Raw genomic sequence first — 21,549 nt, forward strand, 5'->3', positions numbered from 1 at the left:
GTCCACAAGAGATTTTTTTCACAAAAACAGTAAGGATGTGCCTACAAAGAATTCCAATAAATTCAAACATATGGGACGTACAAATAGCTTTATTTATTTATTTATTTTTTATTTCTCAGAAATTTCAAATAACACTTCATAAATTGGACTTTCTTTCCCATGAGGTGCCACTTTATATATTTTCTTCACTCTTTCTTCACGATATTTGGATGCCTTGTATTTTTTACTACAAAATAACTCTTCTTGAAATTTTATAAATATCTTTCTTGTATAAACTTTCGCCGCCGCTCCTTCCATCTTGTAACATGTTTTCAAAATTGGCATTGAAGTTTTTGTCTTTACATCTTGCTGTTTCTCTTTTAGATAACGTGCATTTAAGGCTTTCTCATATTGATGCACAAAATCACTTATCATTGTACTTGAATGAACATAACCTTTAAAGAATTTATTTATGCTTTCACTCCTTTGAGTTGTAGACATCCTAGCACAAAAGCTCCTACGTAAATAAGCTGGAATCCATTTTTCACGTCGCATATAATGATTTATCATCCAATCATTATCCCCCAACCCATACTTCTCTACAAGCTCACTCCATTCTAACTCAAACTCTTCAATAGTGATTGTATCGTTAATGCAATGGTGAAATTCTCCTTGAAAAAGTGGGTATTTATTATAGATATGAGCCAATTTTTTTGGAACTTTCTATAAAATATTCCACATACATAATCTATGAATTGTATTCGGTAAAATCTCTGCAATTGCCTTACCCATAGCCTTGTCATCATCTTTGATAATTGTAGAAGGAGCACGTCCAAGCAACGACTCAAGCCAAGTCTTCAACAACCATGTATAAGATTCTTCTGTTTCATTCACAAGCATGTAAATATTAGTATATATTCGGGTACTAATTTTAGCAATTTTCTCTAAAATTACACTTTGCCCCCTTTTAATAATATCATTAATTATTTTAAAAGTAATGCTATTGCCACAAACTTTTCTACAATATTTTTATAAATTGTTGATGTAGAAAATTCATATTAGTTCGCACTTAGCTCACTGCTTACACCACTTTTTGACTTACTAATAACCACTTACTACATCAACAATTTGTAAAAAATTTTGTAGCTCTGGCATTCCTCCTAGTAAAGATCATAAAAAAGTCAATAGATTTAAAATCTAAAACAAAATATACAAGCTCAAAAAATTAGCACAACAACAAAAATTACCAATAGTAAATCTAAAACAAAATAAGCCCAATTAACCAATTTTACCCAACACAAAAGCCCGGCTCTTTAAAAATTTTAAATAAAATTATTCTTCCTTACTCAACATCAAAGTCACACACACCCAAAAAAAAAAAAATCCCTCAAAAAAAAAAAAAAAACCCTCAAACAGTTAAGTAGTAGTAGAACCAAAGGTCGGAGCTGCCGCATATAGCCAACAACAGACCCGCCCCCATAATTATAAATCCTGACTCCGATTGTGATGGACCCATGTGTGAGTTGACATACTAGTTTAAAAATGTTGTGACATTTTGTTATATCTTTAGCGTTGCTCAAGCTAGAATCCTTTAACATTAGCAAGCCACGCAGACTCATTCACATTCCTATTAATTTTCTCAAGCTTTAGGTGGTTTCATTTGATTCACAAAGTGCAAGATATTTTAGAGCTCCTCCACCTAAAAAAATTTAAGAAGTGGTGGCATTAGCATTGGACTAACGTATAAAATGCATGAGCTACGAGAAAGTGTTTCTTTCTATAGAGCGGGCCTCTCACAAGGAGGGGTGTTAAGTTAAAAAAAAAAAACATATTTCATTATCATGTTGGAAGTATACAGAGAAAATTTATAACATACATCAAAGTACTCTCACCAAACGTTCAAATATTAACCATGGACAACTAATGGCAAATGTAAAAATCCCCGGTCCATCACAACCAGTCCCAGCGCACACACAAAGAGGCAGGACTCTCACATGTTTAGTGCGGTTGAAGCTGAAAAGAGCACTAGACCCTTTATAGACTTGAAATTTACATATTGGTGTAGACTGGCAATCAAGTGACTCACTCCTTCCTAGCACTGTGGTCCAATGTGTGCTTGAGAATATCAAAGTGTAGACAGTGGCAATTAAGTCAGTCCTTCCTAGCAAGGTGGTCCAATGTGTGCTTGAGAATATCAAAAGGTAAACGATAAGGCTCCAACTTTCATACAGCATCACATAACGGAAAACCTTCTAGAATTGCTCTCTCCATGATCTCTTTCTGTACCAGAAGAAGAAGAAGGATCATTTTCATTTTCTCTCAATGTTTTTTTGAAAAGAATAAGAAAACAAGGGCATATAGAGTTTAAATGATGATCCACAGTTTCACTTTCCAGAAGGGTTTTCTTACTTATCTATCCTTGTACTGTTGTACATTCAACAGTTGCACACATAAATACATTTTTATGGACAGTGCAAGTAATGCAGAATATACATGCTCACCTGAATTAATGCGGTGATCATCCCGGGACCATCCTGCTTTTAATTCAAAATAAAACAATCATGAAAAAATCAGCAACTTATAGTAGCTCAAAGCTCTGAATCTAGTTAAACTCTTAGAAATTCACACCTTGAATTGCTTCTCTTCCCATGATATCTCCTCCCGAGTTGTTGAAATAATTGATTCCAAAGAACTTGGAACTAATATTGTCTCCACATGTTGCAAAAGTCTCAAGCTATCTGTAATACAACAGTACATTAATATAATGATTTCAGCAATAGTACCAAGAACTTTCTTGCAATCTACTATTACTTTTGGGTACGACTTTTGCCACAAGATTAAATTCCAGAAGAAAAAACAGCCTTCATCACATTGTAATTGAGATGGGAAACCATTAAGGTATCAAACTGGTGAAAAATGTAATTGGCAGATTTCAAGTTTTCTTACATTATGACACAAATTAATAACTTTTTCCATGCTGAAAGCAGTAAGTGGTGGTGATCCACAAGTTAGACACAACCTAGAGTATAAGAGACTGGGTTTTCTATGGAAACGCTGTCCATGCTGATAGCAGTAAATGGTGATCCAAAAAGTTAGACACAACCTAGAGTATAAGAGAGTGGGTTTTCTAAGGAAAGAGCATACATGTGTTGAGGGGGTATATGAAACTAAAGAAAAATGGAAAAGTGAATCAATAGATAAGACTCATATCTTGAAGCCGTAAAATAAAAATAGTATGGTTCATATGAAAATACTGACTGTCCATTTCAACAATGTTGCACAAACTAAACAGTAAATAGCTAAGTTGTTGAAACTGCGTGATAGTGAAAATATCAATGCACAGACTGAATGCATTAAAGCCCTCAACTAAAATAAATCTTCTGGTCAAAGCTACATATAAAAAATATTACAAATCAGTGTCCAAATCATCATTCTTGGACCATAATAATTGAGCATTTGGAATTCCTATGAGATTGAAACTTGTCCTAGCAACAAGAAGAGAACCCACAGCCGGACATGTACGGATTCTAAAAGCAAAGAAGATATGCTCTGTGCTCACTCAACTGGCAATTGCCATCCCAGGAAAAATTACAGGAAGTTAAAAAATTTACTTGTGATGAATGCTTCTTCCCAAGTTTCATGCTTTGACCAAGAAGGTGCAACTTCCTGAAATGAGATTCCCTTGCTCAAGCATACTCTGCAGAATTGTAAAATAGCAAAATCAAAAATAACAAATTCTATAAATAAGCATCTTATTCCCCTTTTCTTATTGATTTAGCTACCCATTAACATTGGGTGAAGCAAAATGGAAACTGAACTTGGACAAGTTGAATGCCAAGATATTTCCTAGACTTATCCAAGTGCCCAATCCTCAACCCTGAATAGCACAGATGCTCACTCAACAAGAATTTAACAATGCTACTGGGAAATTTTTTTGGATCCTTCATAGTTGTAATTCTATTAAAATAAATGTGATAGAAGACTCCACACAAGAGACAATCTGATATTTAAGTTCACTCTCAACATGATCTATGGAGATTTGAGAAAGCTTCTAAGTCTTCCCTTGCAAAAAAGATGGAAACATTGACAGTGAGCAGGTTTTTGTGGACGTAAATCTGAATGAGAGATGACCACAATTTGGGACAATGGTGCTAACTGAAATCTTCGTATGTAAGACATAAGTTTACAACAAAAAGTAAGTACACTTGAAAACAAGAAAAGACTTACTCAATAACTATTTGGCGAATAATTCCAGGAAGGACACCATCACCAATAGGAGCCGTTTGTACTTCAAAAGCACATGTATCATTGCGGTCATTCAAGTAGTCTCTTTTAGCTTCATCAATATCCTGTAAACACCTTCCGTAAAAAAATTATAATTATAAAACTAATACCAAATAGCAGGGAACATACAACAATACATGCAATCCTGATATTGATAAGATTCTCATAAGTCAAGTGCTATTCTAAGAATATGAAGAGAAAGCAACAGTGCCAGCTAATACCAAGCCACCTTGTCATTTAAAACTTGCTTTGATGAGTATTTTTTATCTACAAGTTCCAAGTGGAAAAAGAGAGTGTCAATGTCATGGGAATAAGCATTCTAAAAGTATTTGAAATTTGGAACCCATGCAAAGCTCCAAAAGACAGTAAAGCATAAACACCCTCTTTTCTTATGAATAGGACTATCGCTCTAGTGCAAAGACAATATCCTAACTTTTGTACATCAGACATTCTAAGAAACAAAGGTAATCACCTTTCAATTCCCTTAATAAAAAGATTTCCCTATATATTTCCAAAATCAATGATGGTGGTTGTACAATTCCTAGGCAAGGTAAAATAAGTTGTGAGTGGTTTTATAACTATTCAAAAGTGAATTTCAAAACAAGTCAATAAGAGAATTCAAATGATTTGCAGATTATACAATAATTTGAAAAAATGCATTCATTTATATATATATATATATACACATATAATAGACATAGTAGGCAATTCAGACTTACTTGAAAACTAGTTGCTGTTAAAATAGTTCTATATAGTCACTACACAAACCCTGATTTTCTAGTTCTTTATTGCATGCCAATTTAACTCTGTAAAAACCAACTTCTCCAACCTGAGAACAATCTCATGATAGGATTCACATTAAGTTAAGTCCAACGACAATTAAATGGTTAAATATGAACCAAAAACAGTTAAACAGTAGGATTTCCCGATCAATAGAAATAGGAACAAATGCTACTTGGTGAACAATCTCCCACTAAAATTAAACCAAATTTCTACTGAGATAAGCAGTCACAATAATTGAGCATTTCTTGAATTCTTAGCCACTCACCTTTCGACAAACAACGAAAAAGTTTGTAACACATCCTTCAAGTATCTGATCACCATCATTTGACAACAAGAGCTCAGTCACTGCAAAAGGCCTCAACTTTTCAAGAGGCTTCCTAAGCCTGCCAAGAAAACAAAACAAATAAAAGGGACATAAATTTCTTTCCTTTCCCTCAACAAAAACATGCACACTGACCTCACCCAATCCGAGTACTTAGCATTCGCCACATCCCTCCCGCGACCCACCACGGCCAAACGAGCACCATTTTCTCGAACCCCAAATGCAGGAACCACATAACTCCCAACATAAACATACACATCAAGAGCTTGACACACTCTTCCATCATCATCATCATCCACATTCCCTATTCCACTCAATCTCTCAATATTCCCACTAACAAGTGTGGTAACCGACAATTCCTCTCCATCACTCCTCCTCTCCTTCATCGCAATTGGCAACACTTTACTCATCGAATCGTTAACAAGCGCCCGAAATGGACCCATTGTAAATTGCGGCAGTGAATGCATAATCATACTACTATTGTTTTGTTTGAACAAAAGCTGTGGAGTCGAATTCGATAGAATTCTTATCGACTCAGCTAGCCTTTTCACGTGCCTTTCCCAGAACAAAAGGCACGAGGCATTGTTGTGAGTTCGAGTGGTAGTGTAAGCGCCTGAAATTTTATTTAATTAATTAATTAATTTGGTAAGCAAATAGCTACTAACTAAACACAGCGTTTTGATCTGAGAAATTAAGAGGTACCTGGATGTGATTCGAGGAAAGTTGTTATGGGAGGAACGTCGGAGGAGTGCAATACGACGCCGTTGCTGAACAGAAACCTCGAACTGGTACTCATTTTTGCTCTCTGGTCTTGACTTGTGAGAAAGGGTCAACTAGAGTCTTTATTTATAGTATACCGTTTGCCATATTTTTCCAAAGTGAAACGACGTAGTTTAGGGCTTTATATATTAGGATATATTAAGCAAAACCTAGAAATTGTTATTTCTTTTTAAAAAATTTATCTCCGCTCTCTCTAATCAGTTTCTCTCTCTCTCTCCCCTCTCACGGCGATGCCCACGGCGCCGTTTGCCATCGGAAATGTCGCCGTTCTCCCTCGCGCCGCCGTTAAACTTCGGCCACGTGGGGCCGTTTTCCGCCAGCTACGTCGGCGTTCAACGTCTCGACCTCTTCTCTGTTCAATCACCAGTGAACTAAGGTACGCACGCACGCACGCACTCAAGGATAACTATAAATACCTATGCTTTTTAGCTCTTAATTATACAAATTCCTGTGCTTTCTGATTGTTTATTTGTTTAAACGGTGAGTTTGAGAGGCACTAGAAGTAAAAATCCTCTAAATCTGCCTTCTACAGTTCTACTAATAACTTACTGTATTAACTTGCTGAAAATTTTTATTTTCTTTCTTTAAAAATTCAAACACATGATTGAAACACTAACAATACCGTCTTTCGGCGAGCTGGGGATAATTAAATTCATATACTTATGTGTTCGAATTTAATTGAAAATTCTAAGATACTGCACCTAAGGAACAAGTTGCGGTTTCGAGTCTAGCAATCAAAAAGTTAGGAATTTATGCTCTACTTTCTCATTTAGAAGTTTAGGAAACAAATAATTATGATTCTGTAACTTTTTAAGTATTAGCACATCAGAAGGTTCCTCGGGATGATTTGGTGGTTGCAATCAAAAAGGTTCTAAATTCTAGTTCTAATGTGGGAATCATTATGCTAGATACGTATTGCTTCGTATCATATTTTGGTGTGGAATCTGATTTGCTTCTCTCTTTTTTTCGTTTGTGCCCAAAGCCAACAAGAAGAGGATCGTGAGGTTTCATCGCAAGGATTGCCCCCGGTGGCAGGTTTCTTTCATCCTATATTTTACCATCTATTTATTATTTCTAAACAGAAAAACCTATCGTGCTTTCGTTCCGTATGGCTTTTTAGTATTTGAACCCATGATTATCATCTCTAGGGGGAATAGTAGCATTGGGAAAGTTTGATGCCCTTCACATCGGTCATCGAGAACTTGCAATTCAAGCAGCAAAGGTTGGACCTCCATTTCTTTTGTCATTTGTTGGAATTGCAGAGGTGCTTGGTTGGGAACCTAGGTATGGATGTTATTTATCTTTATTATTCATTTATTTGAATTCTTCTTTCCCAATATTTATGGAGTCGTTATCAATTGCCTTTGTTCTGTGCTTAATTGCTTATTAGGCTCTTGTTGTCGAGGTACACAAAATTGGTTTTGTATCATGACAGAAGTAAAAATGGTTGAGGGATGACTATTTGCATAATTTTTTTGCTTCTATGGTTAATATACAAAGCAAAATCACTAGTATATTCTGTGGTTTTGTGCACTTGTTGGTAATTTTTGACTATTATGGACTGATCAGTTGAGTTGAAACCACCTACGGCTACTTGCATCCAGAAAAGGGTTAAGAAGTTATCTTACTTTAAGCTTGACAGGGTGGTGGCTACAACTTTACAAACTTTGGATTCAGCACCAGATAGTTTTAAGAGATTAGTACCAAAGTTAAGATAACAAATTTATTACCAATTCCATTTCAGGGGTTTTCAAGGTCTATGGCATTGGTAACAGACCTATTAATTTTGTTTTTTCTTTGTAGAGGAAGACCAAAAATAACAATAATTGAAGTAGTAAAAAAGGACTTGGCAATTGAAGGCGTGCTGGTTATCTTAGTTTTCTTTTTTTTGATAAGTAACGTAAGAATATTATTAATAATAGAAAAAGTGCCAAACCGAGTACATTGGGGATGTACTATGGGGGCACAAATCAGGAAACAAAAGTACAACGGTCAAGAAAAATAGGAAATGAAGAACAAGAAAAATGAGAAAAGACCACACTCCATTCAAAGAGAGTGTGCAAGAACGAAGACTTAATCTCTAACAAGGAACGCTCACAACCCTCAAAGCTTCTAGCATTCCTTTCACGCCAAATACACCAAATCAAGCAATGAGGCGCTAATTTCCAAACATCAATGTGATGATGTCTCTCGAACTTTCCTTGCCAAGCCTCAAACAACTCAAGAACCGTATGAGGCATAACCCATTGAATACCAAACAGGCAAAAAACCAAGGACCATAACTCCCAAGCTATGGAGCAATGAAGTAGAAGATGATCCACCGACTCCCCACAACTCTTACACATATAGCACCAGTCAAGCACTATCACACGTCTTTTACGAAGATTGTCTGTTGTCAAGATCTTACCTAAGGAAGCAGACCAAGAAAAGAATGCCACCCTTGGAGGAACCTTCGAGTGCCATATCATTCTCCATGGAAAGGAAACAAGATTAGTAATATCCTCTAACCTCAAAACCTCTATTCCTTGCAAGCTTCCAACGAACCTTATCCGGGCCAAACCCCCGCACTGTCGAAGAATAGACCAACCCCATAAACCGATCAAAGGCTTCTTCTTCCCAATCTTGTGGTGGATGACGAAATTGCACATTCTAGTGAAACCTCCCAGCAAACCAACCCATAACTTCAGCCACCGAGAAATCCTTTGACCTACTAATACTATAAAGTTCCGGAAAGACCTCTTGGAGAGTACAATCCCCACACCACACATGCTTTCAAAATTTCACTCTAGTACCATCCCCCACATCATATACAAGGAGTTTAGAGAAATTCAACCAGCCATTTCTAATGTATTTCCATAGGCTGACCCCATAAGGACTTGTCACCTTTTTCGTACACCAACCACCCCAAATATTCCCATATTTTGCCTCTATAACCCTCCTCCATAAAGCATCAGTTTCCATGCCATACCTCCACAATTATTTTCCTAGCAAGGCAGAACTAAAGCTTCCCAACCTTCTAATACCCATCCCTCCAACCTGCAAAGGCTTACAGACCTTTGCCCAATTAACTAAGTGTATTTTAGGTTCACCATCAATCCCATTCCACAGAAAATCTCTCTGTAATTTCTCCATATGCTTTGCCACCTTACCCGGTAAAGGAAGAAGGGAAAGAAAGTAAGTAGGTAAAGACGAGAGTGAGCTTTTAATGAGTGTCACCTTACCCCCTTTAGATAAATACATTCTCTTCCAACCTGCTAATCTCCTCTCCATTCTCTCTAGGATAGGATTCCAAACAGATAAATCCTTAAACTTTGCACCTAATGGAAGGCCCAAATATTTCAAGGGTAGAGAAGACTGCCCACACCCCAACAGACCAACCAAAGCCTCCAAATTAAGCACCCCACCAACAGGTACTAACTCAGATTTTCCCAAATTAATACAAAGCCCTGATACTTCCTCAAATCTAGCAAGAATCGCCCTAAAATTAGCAATCCGGGAAGGATCAGCATCACAAAAAATCAACGTGTCATCTGCAAATAAAAGATGAGACACCATCATTGATGGACCAGCCGTACTACCCACAGAGAAGCCTGAAATTGCCCAGTGGAGACAGCCACATCCAACATACGACTTAATGCCTCCATCACAATATCAAACAACAATGGAGATAATGGATCCCCTTGTCGAATCCCCCTAGAACTTCCAAAGAAATCAGATGGGCTACCATTGATCAGAATGGAAAACTTTACAGTTGAAATGCAATACCTAATCCATTTTCTCCATCTTTATGAGAAACCACAACGCTGAAGCATATACATTAAAAAATCCCAACTCACATGATCATACGCCTTCTCCACATCCAATTTACACAACACACCTGGAACTCCTGACTTCAATCTACTATCAATACATTCAGAAGCAATCAATATGGAGTCCAAAATCTGTCTGCCCTTCACAAAAGCATTTTGTGAATCCGAAATAAGTTCATGCGCCACCCTATGAAGCCGATTAGCCAACACCTTAGAAATAATCTTATAAACCCCCCCAACTAAGCTAATAGGCCGAAAGTCCTTAACCTCCACAGCATCCACTTTCTTGGGAATAAGGGCAAGAAACGGCGCATTAAGACTCTTCTCAAACACTGCCTGAGTATGAAAATTGTGGAATACAGCCATAATTTCTGTTTTCAAAACACACCAACAAGATTGAAAGAATGCCATAGAAAAGCTATCTGGGCTAGGTGCCTTATCATCATTAAAATCATTAATCACCCCAAACACCTCTTCCTCCTCAAAAGACCGATCTAGCCAACTTGCATCTTCCACTGAGATACTAGAAAAGTTCACTTCATCTAGGACAGGTCTATGAGCCACATCCTCAAAATAAAGCTGCCTATAGAACTGAGAGATACAGTTTGCTATAGCTACCGGGTCCAAAGATAACTCCCCATCCACCATAAGCCTATCAATAGAATTAACCCTCCTATGAGAATTAGCTATACGATGAAAGAATTTGGTATTCCTGTCTCCTTCTCTAATACAAAGGACTCTAGACTTCTGCCTCCAACAGATTTCCTCCATCAAAATCACTTTTTCTAAATCACCTCGAACTCTCTCCAATTGCAGCCTTTCCTCCTCCAATAAAATACGACTTTCCTCAATCATCTCTAAATCACTAAGATCTTTCCACAATTTTCTCACCCGATCTTCAACATGTCCAAAAACCTCCACATTCTATTTTTTTCAAATAATTTTTCAAGAGTTTCAGTTTATTGGCCAAAACAAAACTCGGAGCTCCTAGGACATTATAAGAATCTCACCAAGATCGCACCTTCTCCACAAAACCATCATCTTTAAGTCACATATTCTCAAATCTAAATGGCCTTCTACCTCTTTGAAAAGAACCACCTTCAAGAGCAATCGGGAAGTGATCAGATAACAGCCTAGGCATGCGTCACTGAGAGACAGATGGAAACTTATCCTCCCAATCTGCAGAAAATAAAAATCTGTCCAGCCTAGCCTTCGAAGCAACTTCACGAGAATTAGCCCAAGTGAAGTCTCCCCCTTGAATCGGAATATCAATGAGGCCTTTCTCAGAAATAAAATGGGAAAAGTTCCACATAGCAGTAGTAAAAGAAGTAGAACCAGAGCGCTCAGAAGGGAATCTTACCACGTTAAAGTCACCACCCACACACCATGGAACATTTCACCAACTGCTTAAACCAAATAATTCCTCCCGTAAAAACCTTCTGTCTCTCGAAGAATTAGGACCATATATGCCCGTAAACGCCCATACAAACTGGTCGCACACACTTGTAAATTTACAAGAAACCGAAAATCACCCCACTGCTTCCTCCACTTTATTCACCACCCTTGTATCCCACATCAGAAGCATCCCTCTAGAAGCTCCACAAGAGCCTAGATAAGACCAATCCACATGTTGACCACCCCACAAACTGCGAATCACGACTCTAGTTATTAACCCCATTTTAGTTTCTTGAAGACAAATAACATTTGGCCCCCATTTCCTAACCAGATTTCGAACCCGTAACCTTTTATCCCTATCATTCAGCCCTCTTAACATTCCAAGAAATAATCTTCAAATTCATTGATGAACCACCACAGCCCTTTCCTTACTTACAGTCCTAGATTTCGTTGAACCAGCCTCAACATTCAAAGAGGTCAATAAAATTTTCAACTCCCGCTGACCTTTCTGCCCCGACTTGCCCTGCTTCATTTGATCATCTACTGCATGAAGCTTTTTATTTTTTTTCCTGGCCTTTATAGCTTACAACAATCTCGTAATTTCTCCTCAAAACCTTCCAAAGAAGTGCCCATTGATTTCCTAAAAGCCTTAATCCGATTGGATACCCATTGTGATAAATGATTACTATCTACCATCTTCGACTCCTTACACCCAACCCCCAGCTCAGAACAATACTCCGACTCCAAGGGAACTTCTGTGGCCAGAGGTACCACAACTAAAGGCTTGCCACTACACTCCCAAGTCATCGACCTCTCATCAAGTTCCCACATCTCATCCTCTGACCCAGTAACAATAGACAAAGAATCTACTAACCCATCACACTCCTCTACCCAGCTAACTATCTGACCTTCATTGATAAAAGAATCATTACCTGTTATAGTCTCTACATCCGTGGCTGAGCAATCCGACATACTCTCTGGAGATCGATATAGAGCCAGAGGAAGCACTATTTGCCGATCATCACGCAATCTTAGCATCCACCCTTTTGAGTTACCCCATGATTTATCCAAATCACCTACCAATTCCCTAATAGTGGGACAAGAGTGAAATACCCCCTTAACATCATCAGACTCTTGTACTGTCACCCTTTCCTCCGGACCCAAAGATTCCTTATCCTCACCCTTCATCTCAACCAGAGATGACGGATTCACCACCAGATTTTCTATCGTGTCCCCAAACGACAGCACCACCGCCTCTGTCAGCTCCAAAGAAGCACATATCAGTGCTGAGGATGACGAACCCAGCTCGCATGCAGCCTGGGCCACTTCCTCTGTCAATATCAGCAAGGTGTGAGACTGGGTAAGCCAGCTCGGACTCACCGGATTGCTAAACCCACTCCCTCTTGAGACTTCCGGTACTAGTACGGCAGACCTTGAGCCCAAAGTGACCATTGGAGGACTCGCCATCCTCCTTGGTGGTAGGAAAGCAGTCGCAGAACTCACAGGGTGCACCGTAGAGCTCGTGCCACTCAAATTTGAGCTCGGGCTAGAGGATTGTGACACAATATTGCCTTCCGCGACCTTTGGGCCTGTAGTAACTGGGCTGGGATTCTTTTGGGGTTGCTTGGAACAATCCCCTGCCTCAAAAGTAAACGGGCTTGTCAACAGTGGGCCTGAACAACTTTTAGTACTACCCAGCCTAGGTACATGGGCTTCTGAAGGCCTAAGGTCCACTCCTTTAATATCATCCTGGGCAGAATTGGCCCCACGTGCTACCCACTTTATACTTTGCTTATCACCCCTATAACGTAGCCAAGATACCCGCCTCTTTCCAAACTCATTTACTTCCACAGTCAAACCTTTCCCCAACCAGCTAGACCTCCTAACTTGACTCTCCCTTCCAGACTCAACGTCTTTCAAATTCAAATTATACCAAGGAGATCTGAATTTATTTTGTTCCTGAAATTTCTCCTTAATCTTACTCTCCCCATTAATACCAAAGTCTCTCCTCTCCACACCACCCATGGCAATCGGAATAGCGTTTTCAGCCGGAACTTCAATAGCCACCACCTGATTACAAGGTTCTTCTCTCCGAGGCAGCACTGTGTTCTCTACTGCTTGAAACTTGTCCTTCTCTCTAATGGAGGGCTGCTGTGTATGCTTCCTTACTTGCACAGAAGCTTTTACCGTTTCAACAAAGGACCGAGAAGGGTGAATCTCAGAACTCACCTTCGGCTTGTACAGTAAAGCTTTTGGACCACCTAACGCATAATGGGAAGGTTCCAACATTCTCCTTAATTCAATCCCAAAGGCCCTCAAACCTTGTAGTACCTTGCCTGCAGGAATAATGATAGATCTTCTCATCCCGCCTACTTTGAGCTCTGTTACTAACAAATATTGGCCAAACGAATTAGAACCCCGTTGCACTGTGTAGGCAGTGTCTCCTTCCCTGAGCGTGAAAAAGTGTTTGGGGTTAACCCCAATCACCGTGTGTTCCAAGCTATGCAATAACCAGCGTGCTGCATTCTTACCCATAAAAACTGATTGCATGAAATACTTCCCCCTTTCGAAAATCTCAAGGGAGAAAAAGTTCCCCCCTTCCTCAACCACCAACTGAAACAACTTCGATTCAATAAAAAAACTGCGAAATCCACCCATACCGATCCAAAAACAGAAGTGAAAAAAACCGAGAACAATATTTCTGACTAATTTGAGGTAGCCGGGCCTCTCACAAAATCATGGAAAAAACATTTGTTCAGAACACATGATTTCTCTCTAGAGCATGGGGACAGATAGAAACTAGTTGTAAATCATGAAGTCAATTTCAGAAGAAAGCCATGTAAATCATGTCAATTTCAGAAGAAACTAGTTGAACCTATTTGTGAAATAGGTTCAACAGAAAGGGTTACCAAACAAGCAGCTCTTTCTTAGTTTTCTTATCATGATCCGGTTCATAGGAGATGTTAGGTTACTAAATTTTGGTGAGAGTGGATCTGAAGATATCTTACAATCATGTAGACAAAAAGTATTATATAATTTTCTTGAAAGTTATGCTTGGGAATAAGTGGAAATATAGAGGCTTATGTCTTTCCTCAGCTGCTCAGCATTTTCATAAATAGTTCTGCTAGAGCCTTTTATCAGCACTTAAAGGGGATCTATGAAGAAAATCATGTATCCATTATTTTTTAATGTTGTTTGCTTGTAACTTGTAGGTTGATTCTTATGCCCAACATGGCATTATTTTCTTTCTGAAGCATACACTGATCATCACTATTTGATCTTAGTGATGTAGGGACAGCCCATAGGTTTGGACTGTTTACAGTTGATAATGCGAGTTTATCAATAATGGATGGGAAAATTTTAAAGCTGGTTATGTTTTAAAGGGTTCCATGGGTTAATATAATCATTTTTACCTCTATATTTACTATTTTTTTTTCTTTTTCATGTAAGTAGGTCAAAATTTGCAAAATTGAGTCAATTTCAATTACAAGTATTTAGAACTTTATACTAATAATTTCTGGAAATTGCCACTTTTCTTAATATTTATTGTAAAACTATATATATATTATGGGAAATAAATGTGAGTCATCCTTATGGTTTTGCGAAAATTATTGCCTTGCATTTGCAGTGCCCCTTCCTCCTATACATTTTTCCTGATATTCAAGTTCTGAACAATTTCATTGATTAAATTAAAAATTTTAAATTACTTTAGGGCTCCCATAGTTGCCAAATGTGATCGGATGCGAGTTCTTTCCTCTTGGGCCCCATACTGTAATAACATGATTCCAGCAGAGTTTCAAGTTGAATTTTCAAGTGTTCGACATCTCACTCCTCGACAATTTGTTGAGAAGTTGGCAAAAGAGCTTGGAGTACGTGGAGTTGTTGCAGGTAAATATGATTAAGGATCCAATTGCTATCATTGTGCACCTTTTATGAGTCAAAAATACTCTTGATATACGCTGAATTAGATGCTGTGATGGGAAATTTTGACAGGTGAAAATTACCGATTTGGATATAGAGCTGCTGGCGATGCATTAGAGCTGGTGAGGCTGTGTGAAGAGTATGGTTTGGGGGCTTACATTATAGGTTCTGTTATGGACAAGAAACAATATGCCAGAAATATGAACTCCAGTGATTCAAAAGAGAGAGGACAAGTCTCATCAACTCGTGTTCGTCGTGCCCTTGCTGTAGGGGATATGAGATATGTTTCAGAGCTTTTGGGTCGTAAACATCGGCTTATATTGATGGCAAAGGACCAGGAAGGATTTACCAGCAACAAAAGTAGGGTGTCAGCTCCGAAGTCCTGTTTGTTAAATCTAGCACCAAAGGAGGGTCTATATGAGAAGTGCTCTCTTTTTATTGGTGAGGACAACCTAGTACCATGTAAAGTAGTTATTGACACAAAGCATGTTCATATTGAAATGGATGAGGTAGGTACATGTAATATTGTCGGTAATCAAGACTTGCGGCTCTTATGTATTGAATTTGGTGATTCAGGAACTTGATTCAATTAATACTTTTTTTCCATATTCAATTTTCTTTCTGTAAAATATATGCAGATGAGAAGTTTTATCCACACTCTAAAATGAATTGGTACTTCTGTTGCTGCATGCGTGATGGGCAATATGCAATTATTTAGCACCTTATGCAGAATATATTCATAGCTAGTTCATCAATTCAGAATTAATTGATTTGTTTCTCAGGTGAAACTAAGATGTTATACATTAATGTAAGGAATTTCTTTTCTAAGTACAGATTAAAGAGAAGTCAAATTATAGTCAGTTTTTGCTGGCTTGGTTAGCTGGAAGTGTATTTTTTCATTTGCAACAGACCTTGTGTGTACGGGTCCCCTCAGTTGTATTACCGCATCCTAATGCTTCAATACAGTTCTTGTATTTGCCTCTGCGGGGATGAGGATGAGAGATTCTAACCCCATACCCGTCTTGCAATCATCCCTACATCTATGTATGCAGAAAAAGGGCTCCATTTTCTACACTAAAAAAGAATTAATGTTTAATATGTTATATAAACTTAGAAATGCTTCTTTGATAATCCAGGGTGAGTGTTTTCTTTTTCAGTGTGTTGTTGCACTTCTGAAAATGTTTGCAAGCTAAAAAAAATTTTCGTCTTAAAACCCATAAGATCCACTGGCAAAAACTCAAAAACCAAGCAGATCCACAGCCAAAAAAAACCCATCAGACAGTGGTGGAGTTAGGATTTTAGTTCAAAATAATTCTCTTGCAAAGAAATATTTTTTTTATTTGGGACGAATCTGTTTGTTTCGGCATTAACATTTTATGGAAAATAAAATTTTCAAAAAACATTGTCTAAAAAAGTATTTCATTTTCCTATGTTTGGTATTGACCTTAAAATGAGTTGGAAAACTATTTTTTGACTTTCCTTATTTAGTTTTGTGTGAAATATAATTGTTTTCCTTATTTAGTTTTGTGTAGATAGGATTGTTTTTCAGAAAATTTTAACCAAAAAAAGTTCTATCTCATACCAAGCTAAATAAGGAAAATTAAGAGAGCGTGTTTATTTGACTTTTTTTTCCTGGTACTACCAAATACAAGAAAAATGCAAAAACATATCTTTAAATAAGAGCTTTCATTGAAACAAATGAAATGTTAGTCTTTTGTTGGTGTTGTTAAATTTCCAATTATTTGTCAATGCTTGATTAAATTTAAAATTTAAAATGAAAATTATGGAGTGATTTAATATTTGGACTTAGGAGTGATAGTCGTGGAAAGAAAAAAAGAGATTTTAAACATATATTAAAAAAATAAAATAAATGATGGTGAATTTATTTGGTAAATGTTTATAGCAAACTAAGGAATTTTTTGAATACTCAAAAACTTTATTATATATCAATATTATATTTGGCCCCTCAAACCAAAATTTCTTTAAAAAAAATGTGTTTTGAATTTTTTTTTTTAATGATATATCAATATTATATTTGGCTCCTCAAACCAAAATTTCTGGTTCCACCCATGCCCACAATCATGGACTACCATTTTGTCAAATATTATTAAAGTTTTAAAAACATAATGGCAACCATCGGGCGTGAGTTAAGCCAGATAGTACCTCTACATGCTCTAAGTGCATAGAGCAGGAGAGAGGTAAGGTATTTATATAGTAATATTTCAAAAAAGTTCAACAAATAAATAAAAATAAATAATGCCATATTAATTGATAAAAAATGTAGATTGTCAAAGACTCCAAGAAAAATGTTAGAATCATAACAAAATTCATAAATTTTGCCACAACTTGCTACATATAACAAGTTGAGCGTGTTGTGGTAAAAGTTTATATATATATATATATATATATATTTAAAAAAAAAAGTAATGGTAAAGTATTTTGAATTTTTTTTAATGATATATCAATATTATATTTGGCCCCTCTAACCAAAAATTTTAGTTCCACCCATGCCCGCAATCATGGACTCCCATTTTGTCAAATATTATTAAAGTTTTAAAAACATAATGGCAACCACCGGGTGTAAGTTAAGCCAGATAGTACCTCTACATGCTTTAAGTGCATAGAGGATGAGAGAGTTAAGGTATTATATAGTAATATTTCAAAAAAGTTCAATAAATAGATAAAAATAAATAATGCCATATTAATTGAAAAAATATGCAAATTATCAAAAACTCCAAAAAAAAATGTTAGAATCATAATAAAATTTATAATTTTTATCATAACTCGTCATGTATGAAAAGTTGAGTGTAATGGTAAAAGATTTTTTTTTTGCTTTTTTTTATAAAAAGTAATGATAAAAGTTGCGTAAATAATCGGAGTCTTAATTTAAAGACCGTGTCATTTGTCCGTAGCACAATTGAGAAACCGTATAAAAACCCGAAACGGCACCTAGTGTTCTTGACCGTTGTCTTTGAAAATTGAAACTTCCACATATAGAGACTCCAACAAAGCCTTCCATTTATGAAACAATGGCACCATTTCGAAATGGCGCTTCGTCCCCAACAATCATCTCGCATCCCAAAGTTCACCAATGGCAACTATTCATCCATATAAAAACCCAACTCTCAAACCCCAATAATTCACACCAACGAAACGAGACTCTTCAGTTTCCAAACCACCAAAAATGGCTGATCCTTCTTCTCCTCCCATTAGGGATTCAATCTCACAAGAGGAATTCAACATGTTCCACACCATAGACCGTACCCTCTTCACTCGCTTGGTTTTCAACCTTGGCCGTGACCCTGCCGAGGCCACCCAAGTCATGGCACTTTGGCTTTGGCTCGAGAAAGTTGGTGAAGAAATCGACATGGTGTACTCCAAAATATTGTCCTTGCCAGACACTATACTCAACGCACTAGTCGATGAGTCTGTCATGGCCTTGACTTGCATTGAGAGTGACCAGTTTCGTTTCTCTTCTGATAGTACCTCTGACATGATCCCTTTGATTCAAAGCCTAACAAAAACTGGGGTCTCCCTCCGTTTCTTCCACGACAATCGTATTGGCATTATTCGTGGTGTCACTAAGATTATCAATGAGGTTTGCGTGAGAGCCTTCGACGACATAGTGAAACTTGCACAAGCAAACAAGAGTGCCCAGGAAAGCACTGGCATTGGGTTTGAGTTTGCCAAGCCGGGGAACTATCATAGTGCAATTCTGAACCCCTTGTCTTCTGCTTTGTATTACAACTCTTCTGGGGTTGTTGGGGTTCAATCTCCTAACGTTGGGGTTTCACAGTTTTTGGATTTGGCTCCTCACGTGCCGGTGAGTGGAGGAGGGCTGCCTTTGGAGGTTTCTCGCGGTTTTGATCCTTATGATCTTTCGTTTCAGAGACAGATTTTGAACAATGAAATTGGTGAGGTTTTGAGTCGCATAAAGTCGAGTAGCCCTAGTGATGAGGAAGCGAAAGAAGTCCCTCCAGATGAGAGAACTATTTTCTTGACTTTCTCTAAAGGGTACCCCATTACAGAGAATGAAGTTCGAGAGTTCTTCACTAGGTACCCTCTATCTAAACAAAATTGTTCTTTTAACTTTATTTTCCATTAAAAATGTGTATATATTAGATTCAATTCCTAGGACACCTTAACGATTTATTTAAAAAGATAACATTATTTGTATTACATTGATAATATGGTCATTTATTTGAATTCAATTGAAAAACATGTGTTATATTGATAAATTTTATGGTTTGAATTTAATTAGAAAATATAAGATATATGCTATGATACCTAAATTTAAATTAATAAAAAAATTAAGTGGTGTTTAATGTATTTATAAACTATTTGACTTATCTTTCTTATTTTTTTGTTATTTTGAAGGAAATTTGGAGATTTCATTGAAGACATTTTCATGCAAGAGGTTCTACCAGAGGAGCAACCACTTTATGCACGTCTTGTTGTTCCTGTAGCTTCCTTCATTGAAGTGGTCCTTGACCATAAGAACAAAGCGAAATTCTCCATCAATGGGAAGCATGTTTGGGCTCGGAAATATGTGCGTAAGAACAAGTCTCCAGCAAAGTCATCTCCATCAGCGTCCCAACCTACTTCACCAGCGGCAGCAGAACAATCTTAACTTTGGTTTTTTAAGATATTGTCAATATTTTATAGAGTGGATATATCTGGTTTTGTATCTTATTTCTTATTACTTATACTTTGGGTTTTGATTGGTTTAAGTATTACTATATAATAGTCATGTACCGGGATATAATTATATGTAAGAGATTTTGTAATATTATCTAATGATATATTATAATATGAAAATGTGTGTGTGAGATTTTGCTTCGATGATTGTCTGCTTAAAAAGGTTACTGAAATTCTTTACGATGTGTCATACTTTGAAGTTGAAAACCATAGAAATAGAATAGTCAATAACTAGACAACACTTTATGTTCCATAGAAAATTCACTTGTAAAAGAAGTTGAGAAGCAATTTTGTAGTGATGATTGACAGTATATATAATGTAATTGTTATCTGTATATATTAAGAGGATTCAGAAAGTTAGTTATTACTTTTTTTCCTGTTAGAAATACCCCTAAATTAATTAACCAACAAATAAAAAATGGAGTTAAAATAGTAAATTGGCAAAAGAAAGTTAGTTATTGTGTTTTTTTTTTTTTTTGTCAAAAATACCCTTACCTAAAACTTAAAAATGGGGTTAAAATAATAAATTCCTACTTTTACGTTGAAATGCATTCCTACTTCTATTCAATAGCATAAAAAACTCCCCACGTGTTGTTAAAAAAAAAAAAAAAAAACTCCCCAATGATGTCAAAAAAAGAAAAAAGAAAAAAAAGAAACATGTACAAAACTTCCCCACTTTTCTTCTCAAAAAAAGAACTTCCCACTACTCATGTTTGTTAGAAAACCGCGTTTTTAGAAACGCAGCTCTAGGTCCCCGCAAGGGGCTATAGCCTCACCGCATAGGCTGTGTTTAGAAATGTGGCTATAAAAACGCAGCCATAGCCTATAGCTGCATTTTTATTGGCTATAGCTGCGTTTTTCAAGCGCAGCTATAACCCTCTTTTTTTGTAGTGATACGTTTGTAAGAAAATAACTACCCCTCCAATACAATAAGCAAAACTATCCCACGTTAAAAAAAAAAAAAAAAAAAAAAAAACAAAAAAGGGTGTCAGTTTAAATAATTTTCATCAGAACTTCTCATAAAAAAAGAACTTCTCGATTGAAATAGAAAAAGAACTTCCCACTACAATCCAAGTATAAGTTTTTCATCACACTCTTAGGTTTTTTTTTTTGTAATTGAAAAATGTAATAATTCCAAAGTATAATAAATACTTTAAATTAATCCTTACCCAAAAAATAAAAAAGCCTCTGAGCACGCGCGTGAGCGCGTGGTCAGAGGCTAGTTATTATTATTATTGTTGTTGTTGTTGTTTTTATTTTTATTTTTTATTTTTTTAATTGCTTACTGTTAAAAGTGAATATTGACCCTCGCAGTGGCCAATTCATGACTTAAATTTGGCTTTCCCAATTGTGATGGTGTATAATACTAATGATAATGACGTGTGAGATGAATGTTATTATAATTATGTTATGTTAAAAGTATGTCTGGGAAATAAAAAGTACAAAAAAAAAAAAAAATTGTAACAAAAGATAGAAATTGTAAAAAAAAATTATAATCATGTTACGTGTCTCTGCAATTTACACACCTTGTTATTGGGCATTGCTTATATAAAGCTCAATCAGGTGCTTCGAGTCTTC

At 36.7% G+C, this 21,549-nt stretch overlaps 3 protein-coding genes across 18 annotated transcripts in view; 2 read left to right on the plus strand and 1 right to left on the minus strand.

Annotated features, from left to right (window-relative positions):
* Positions 1 to 6,232, minus strand: part of LOC126697329 (uncharacterized) — an 89,913-nt gene extending 83,681 nt beyond the window's left edge. For 5 of the 16 annotated variants that reach the window (XM_050394290.1, XM_050394289.1, XM_050394281.1 and 2 more), the window contains exons 1-6: positions 6,071 to 6,226; positions 5,504 to 5,981; positions 5,312 to 5,429; positions 4,207 to 4,337; positions 3,591 to 3,676; positions 2,608 to 2,717 (exon numbers count right to left, since the gene is read on the minus strand). In XM_050394290.1, coding sequence (XP_050250247.1) covers positions 2,608 to 2,717; positions 3,591 to 3,676; positions 4,207 to 4,337; positions 5,312 to 5,429; positions 5,504 to 5,981; positions 6,071 to 6,164 — 1,017 coding nt within the window. In that variant the 5' untranslated portion in view covers positions 6,165 to 6,226. Of the gene's footprint in view, positions 1 to 1,787; positions 2,260 to 2,480; positions 2,517 to 2,607; positions 2,718 to 3,590; positions 3,677 to 4,206; positions 4,338 to 5,311; positions 5,430 to 5,503; positions 5,982 to 6,070 lie in introns of those variants that run through there. The other 11 variants (XM_050394288.1, XM_050394285.1, XM_050394280.1 and 8 more) reach the window with 7 other exon arrangements.
* Positions 6,233 to 6,311: 79 nt separating this feature from the next.
* LOC126697331 (FAD synthetase 2, chloroplastic-like) lies at positions 6,312 to 15,938 on the plus strand. Its single transcript, XM_050394294.1, has 5 exons — positions 6,312 to 6,524; positions 7,131 to 7,183; positions 7,297 to 7,432; positions 15,065 to 15,240; positions 15,346 to 15,938. The coding sequence occupies exons 1-5, from the start codon at positions 6,379 to 6,381 to the stop codon at positions 15,855 to 15,857; spliced, it is 1,023 nt and encodes a 340-aa protein (XP_050250251.1). The 5' UTR covers positions 6,312 to 6,378; the 3' UTR covers positions 15,858 to 15,938.
* Positions 15,939 to 18,457: 2,519 nt separating this feature from the next.
* Positions 18,458 to 19,903, plus strand: LOC126696547 (uncharacterized). Its single transcript, XM_050393266.1, has 2 exons — positions 18,458 to 19,329; positions 19,651 to 19,903. The coding sequence occupies exons 1-2, from the start codon at positions 18,458 to 18,460 to the stop codon at positions 19,901 to 19,903; spliced, it is 1,125 nt and encodes a 374-aa protein (XP_050249223.1).
* Positions 19,904 to 21,549: the final 1,646 nt, after the last annotated feature.

The sequence above is a fragment of the Quercus robur genome, chromosome 8 (assembly GCF_932294415.1).
Source record: "Quercus robur chromosome 8, dhQueRobu3.1, whole genome shotgun sequence".
NCBI lineage: Eukaryota > Viridiplantae > Streptophyta > Magnoliopsida > Fagales > Fagaceae > Quercus > Quercus robur.

Excerpts from the sequence above, each read along its gene's own strand:
- LOC126697331 (XM_050394294.1), top strand. The coding sequence starts at position 6,379 with ATGCCCACGGCGCCGTTTGCCATCGGAAATGTCGCCGTTCTCCCTCGC. Across the intron at positions 7,433-15,064 it reads GTGCTTGGTTGGGAACCTAG|GGCTCCCATAGTTGCCAAAT; the intron begins GTATGGATGTTA and ends AAATTACTTTAG. Across the intron at positions 15,241-15,345 it reads AGTACGTGGAGTTGTTGCAG|GTGAAAATTACCGATTTGGA; the intron begins GTAAATATGATT and ends AAATTTTGACAG.
- LOC126696547 (XM_050393266.1), top strand. The coding sequence starts at position 18,458 with ATGGCTGATCCTTCTTCTCCTCCCATTAGGGATTCAATCTCACAAGAG. Across the intron at positions 19,330-19,650 it reads GTTCGAGAGTTCTTCACTAG|GAAATTTGGAGATTTCATTG; the intron begins GTACCCTCTATC and ends GTTATTTTGAAG.